The sequence below is a fragment of the Leptonychotes weddellii genome, chromosome 9 (genome assembly GCF_054177405.1).
Source record: "Leptonychotes weddellii isolate Sample4059 chromosome 9, ASM5417740v2, whole genome shotgun sequence".
In the NCBI taxonomy this organism is placed as follows: domain Eukaryota; kingdom Metazoa; phylum Chordata; class Mammalia; order Carnivora; family Phocidae; genus Leptonychotes; species Leptonychotes weddellii.
Genome location: NC_138377.1, coordinates 55,581,201 through 55,587,200, shown reverse-complemented (window position 1 = coordinate 55,587,200; position 6,000 = coordinate 55,581,201). Strand labels below are relative to the sequence as shown.

The 6,000-nt window shown below is 36.1% G+C and overlaps 2 protein-coding genes across 4 annotated transcripts in view; one reads left to right on the top strand and one right to left on the bottom strand.

Annotated features, from left to right (window-relative positions):
* The window catches only part of SRP54 (signal recognition particle 54), a 248,683-nt gene that overhangs the window by 34,460 nt on the left and 208,223 nt on the right, over positions 1-6,000 (top strand). The window lies entirely within an intron of this gene.
* The window catches only part of BAZ1A (bromodomain adjacent to zinc finger domain 1A), a 90,813-nt gene that overhangs the window by 11,644 nt on the left and 73,169 nt on the right, over positions 1-6,000 (bottom strand). For all 3 annotated transcript variants that reach the window (XM_081830623.1, XM_006732227.3, XM_081830622.1), the window contains 2 exons: positions 5,371-5,525; positions 4,282-4,430 (listed from right to left, as the gene is read on the bottom strand). In XM_081830623.1, coding sequence (XP_081686749.1) covers positions 4,282-4,430; positions 5,371-5,525 — 304 coding nt within the window. The remainder of the gene's footprint in view (positions 1-4,281; positions 4,431-5,370; positions 5,526-6,000) is intronic.

The following is a 6,000-nucleotide window of genomic DNA, read 5'->3' as shown; positions in this document are numbered from 1 at the left end:
TTTTTTTTTTTTAAGATTTTATTTTTTACTTGCTAGAGAGAGAGAGAGAGCGTGCACACGCGCCCAAGAGAGTGAACAAGAGCACAAGCAGGGGGAGCAGCAGGCAGAGGGAGAAGCAGGCTCCCTGCTGAGCAAGGAGCCTGATGCAGGACTCCATCCCAGGACCCTGGGATCATGACCTGAGCCGAAGGCAGCCACTTAACTGACTGAGCCACCTAGGCATCCCTATCCCACCTACTTTTAAACAGATGTTCACATTTTCACATTTTTATATAGTACCTAAATAAGGATAAAAAACAGTGTATACTACTGATTCCATTTTTCTGTTAATTGTCTTGCTTCTTCTCCAGATTATAAAACTCTCAAGGGCAGAAATGTCTTATTTCTCTTTTATCTTCCATCATGCTAGCATAAATAAATTCCTCAAGAAATTAGAATTAGGATTTTACTAATATGAAATAATGGTAGTCATATGATTAAATGTTACACTGGGAGATTTCATATTGTTAACTGCCACTACATAGTAATCCATGTGACCACACTACGTAGGTTCTTCCTGGAGATAAAACAATACAGAAACTCCCACCCTATAACTCTCCCTATGCTAGTAAAAAAAAGAAAAAAAGAAAGTGGTAAATAAATACTATATGCAAAATAAGTAAACATACCTTTATCACTGTTCATCTTTTTCACTAATAACTTAAGTATACTAAGATTCACAATGTCAACTTTTTATATACCAATTTTTAAAAGTTTCATAAGCTGAGGTATGCAGTGTAGAGGAAAAATGCTAGGAAGATGATATTGTTTTATAAGCTTGTCCCCCAACCTCATGCCTTTCCAAAAAAATTAAGTTCAAGGTTTTCTGTCAAAAGCTAAATATTCAAACCAGTACTCAGCAACACAGAAAGTAAAACCATAATTCTTCAAAAAGACAATATTCTTTAAAAAGTTAAAAATTTACCATCTCTCACACTAGATTGATCCTCCTCTCTCTTTTTCTTGTCCTTTTTTTTTCTATCTCCCCTTTGATCTTTATTAATTTGTGTTACCTAATTTCAAATTGATAAAGTTAGTTTAAGGATTTTTTTCATAGCTTAAGGGTTTAACCATGAGCATGACTTTATAAATGACGAAATTACCAACCTAAACAAACAATTCTCACATATCTTACCTAAAATTATTCAAATATACTTCAAGTTAAAAAAAAGCCTAATTTTATTAATGTTATTAATTGGTAGAATAAAAGGGACATCCTAAGGAAGGTGGAATATAAGTAGAATTTTTATTTCTTACTTGCTTCCTCAAGAAACTGAAGTTAATCTCTTAAGCTAAACTGGGAAAATTCCTACAGTTAATTGCTATGTTAATTTGCTATGCTGAAAAATAATCAAAAGAATGGAGAATTTTAATATATATTCCTTTTTTTTTTTTAAAGATTTTATTTATTTATTTGCGAGAGAGAATGAGAGACAGAGAGCACGAGACGGAGGAGGGTCAGAGGGAGAAGCAGACTCCCCGCTGAGCAGGGAGCCTGATGCGGGACTCGATCCCGGGACTCCAGGATCATGACCTGAGCCGAAGGCAGTCACTTAACCGACTGAGCCACCCAGGCGCCCCTTAATATATATTCTATCTCAAACATTCATAAAATGGAATCCCATTTCTCTCCCGGATTAAGGATGTTCTTGATTACATTGCTCTAAATATTTATATTATCTTAAAACCCCAGAGGCACCTCTATCTCTTGTTGTCCCATTCAAAACAGATCCTCCAAAGGCTTAAACATAATATAAAAAGCTACAGACATCAATTATTCTATTAACTTTTTATGGGGCAACAATGGTAGATGATAATACTCATATTATAAATGATCAACATCTAAACTTTGATCAACATTTACCACCAAAGTAAGTTGAACTTTTCTTATTTCACCTTTTTTTAAGACCTCAAATTGAAACTGTTCCTTTTATATTCCTTGGGATGAAATGAATGTTCCAACACTGCTGTATACAACCCCGCATAAAGAACACTATAGCTCTCAGCTCTCACATAACCTACTAGATGTAAGCTGTAACATCTCCCAGTGTTAACTTTTCCCTTTTGTTTAAATATTTAATAAGATGTAATGATGAAAATATGGACACACTAAACAATTTGATTTTTTCCCCTTGAATTTATAAATAACTTTAACTGATGGCAGTTTCAGAAATGGAAAAATCAGCAGAATTGCATTTTATCTCTTTTGGAATCACAGAATTAATGAGTAGTAGTGAAATATTTATAAAGGCTACATAATTTACAAATAACTTTTAATTGAAATTTTAATTTTAGTAATTGTAGATTCACACGTGGTTGTAAGAAATAATAGAGAGGGATCCCTTGTATATGTAACTTGATTTAGACAAAGAAAATATTTTTTTAGAAGATTTTATTTATTTATTTGGGAGAGAGAGATAGTGACGGGGACAGAGAGAGCACAAGTCGGGAGGAGAGGGAGAAGTAGACTCCCTGCTGAGCAGGGAGACTGAGCCGGGGCTCAATCCCAGGACCCTGGGATCATGACCTGAGCCCAAGGCAGATAGACGCTTAACCAACTGAGCCACCTGGGTGCCCCAAGACACAGAAAATATTAAGAAATATTGAAGACTGTGAAATAAGAGTGATATAGGAAATACAAACTAGTATTTTTGTGAGCTATGACCATACATATTTATTTCTACAACTACTACTTTCTAATCTGAAAAGTGAGTCTTTGAGCTCATGGTAGAATTATCAACTTATAAAAATATGAATAGGCTTATTAGAACAATGAGATACTGGCCATAAACTCTTCAATTTCAAAATAGACAATTTACAAATATATTCACATTCTGATAGCACCATATATTTATGAAAACTTTGTTCTTACTACTCAAACAAGTAATATTCAAATAATTTAAAAAAGATTTTAGTCTATTCAAGTTGCTCTCAATAGGAGACCAAAAAGATATGGTTTTATTTATTTATTAAAGATTTTATTTAATAATTTATTTGACAGAGAAAGACACAGCGAGAGAGGGACCACAAGCAGGGGGAGTGGAAGAGGGAGAAGCAGGCTTCCCGCCGAGTAGGCAGCCCGATGCGGGGCTCGATCCCAGGACCCTGGGATCATGACCTGAGCCAAAGGCAGACGCTTAACGACTGAGCCACCCAGGCGCCCCTATTTATTTATTTTTAAAGATTTTTTTTTTATTTGAGAGGGAGAGAGAGCATGAGCAGGGGGAGGGGCAGAGGAAGAGGGAGAAGCAGACTCCTTGCTGAGTGGGGAGCCCAATGCAGGCTCGATCCCGGGACTCTGGGATCATGAGCTGAGCTGAAAGCAGACACTTAACTGACTGAGCCACCCAGGTGCCCCAAGATACAGTTTTAAAAACTGTTTCTTCTAGCACCCCACTACTGAGATACAAACTAACTTGATATGATGAATTATAAATTAATGTATCAGAAAGAGCACAGGAAAGTAGAGGCAGTTATGATATGAAAATTGATTTGGAACTTGAAACATATTTTCCTAAAGACAGTGATTATGTTCCTAGATTAGTCCCTAAAAACATATTAACTTCATAAATTGCTAAAACACGATCCAGACAGTATTACTTTTATCATCCTACCATAAATTATAGAGCATTTCCTCATTTATGTACCCTTTAAAACTTGGTATTTCTTACTTAGTGCTTCTTATACAGTGCTCAGGTTAGTGATCCAATTATTATTATTGTGAGCAGGGAGCCTGAAGTGGGGCTCGATTCCACGGCCCTGAGATCATGACCTGAGCTGAAATAAAGTCGGCCACTCAACCAACTGAGCCACCCAGGCGCCCCAGTGTCACACATTATTAAACCATACCCCTAATGGTGGACATTTAAGTAGAGTCTTTGGGGTTCTGTTTTAGATAACAAATATTTATATACAAACAAATATTTATATACAATTTTTGATTATGTAGGATCTGGCTAGTCACATGTTTTGGTAATCTTTCTTTTGATGAAACACAAAAGAAAAGATTGACAGAAATAGTCAAAAAGACAGTCATTAAAGATGAGTTTTTAGAGTAAAAAGTACTTAAGTACTATTTTTAAAAATCTCACCTGAAAGAACCCATGTTTTGAAATGAAAATACAATCTCAAGTTTTTCAAATTTGCCAATTTTACTGTGTCAGCCCATATATTTCTACTAAAGGGCAATTTCAGAATCATTTAAAATATAACTAATATTTGGAAGTAAAAACCGGTACTTACCGAGTGGAGCTTTGAGAAAACGCCGCTCAATGCCCTGCTCTATCTGAAAAAGCGCCGTTGCCAGATAATGAACCACATTGCTCACTGACTGGGGGGTACTTGCATTAGTTGAGACAGTACTTGGAGTTTCTGTTTTTATGCCCAAAAGTCTACAATGAAAACATGAAAGAGTTTATGGTACTTAAAAACTCAAGTCCATTCCCCCAAATACTTACTTACACCTGTGTAAGAAACAGTTCCCTCAATCTCACAGGGGATCACATAAGCCAGTATGAAAGGGAGATAAATACATGAATCAAGAGCTAAACTAAATACCAAGTCATTTAAGGAGGTCAGAGAGGCAAATAGTTGGAGGGAAGGTAGATGAGACAAGGCTTAGGGGAAAGGTTTTAGGTAGATGACCCAGTGATGGGCCTTAATGATAAGTATCCCAGGCAGCTTACCTCTATCTCTTTTTCTCTTGCTTCAACTTTTACTGGCTAGGACACTGATAGCTACCTCCTAAGTAGTTTCTTAGCCTCCAGTCTTATTCCCTTTGCAATAAATCTCCGTATTGCAGCTAAAATGATCATTTAAACGTACAAACCTATTTGCTCAAAGCCTTCAGTACTATGTCTTCCTTCCCAGTATTGTATCTCCTTTCCTTCTAGATAATAAACTCCTTAAGGGAAGTTACCCAAAAATAACTCTGAAAGTCAAAGTATCTATCTATAGATATACAGATGTAGGTTCTGATTAATAATTCAAATAATATTTAAGCCTACCACAATTTACTAAGTTTTCCTACAGAAAAGAAAAATGGGTAGTATAAAGTTACTTTAAAACCTTAAGTTCAAAGACTTTTTTTTTAAACTTGAGAAATTATCATTACCCTAACTAGCTGTCTTTTGGCTGCACTAGCACAAAGTAGAGTAAAAGAGGGCCTGAGGTTGAGGAAAATGATCATTTCAGTGGTTACAAGTATTAAAAGTCCTCATGATAAGATTTTAAAACAGTTTTTTAAAGAAAAAGAAACATTTACTAAAAAAAACCATACAGTTGAAGTGGCAAGGAAAAGTGACAGTTACTTTAGAAAAATCCTTTTTGTACCTGTCTTTTACTATGACCTTTGCTTGCTCATCAATTTCCATCTCTTCTACATCTTCATTCACAGTCTTAATGATCCCATTTTCCTTGTTTTCCTCACTTAACAGCTCATACCGTCCACTCTCTAATGCTGATCTCCAGATGTGCCGATCTGTAACCTGTAACAAAACCCAAATTTACCAACCTGGAAAAATGGCATATGTTGTTCCTAAGAAGAATGAGATTCAATGTACATATGAAAAATTCATGAATATTCTATAACAGATTGTGAATCAAAAAGGGATCTAAAAAGGGCGCCTGGGTGGTTCAGTTGGTTGAGTGACTGCTTTCGGCTCAGGTCATGATCCTGGAGTCCCTGGATCGAGTCCCGCATCGGGCTCCCTGCTCGGCGGAGAGCCTGCTTCTCCCTCTGACCCTCCCCCCTCTCGTGCTCTCTCTCTCTCATTCTCTGTCTCAAATAAATAAATAAAATCTTTAAAAAAAAAAAAGGGATCTAAAAATAAGGTTACTAAGTGGCCAAAATGAAATTCGTATCATTCATAGATGGAAGCTTTAGTACCTCACTCTCTATATAGGGAAATCATAAGCAATTCTAAGATTGGTCACCTGATAGTAGCAAAAAAGTGACAGATG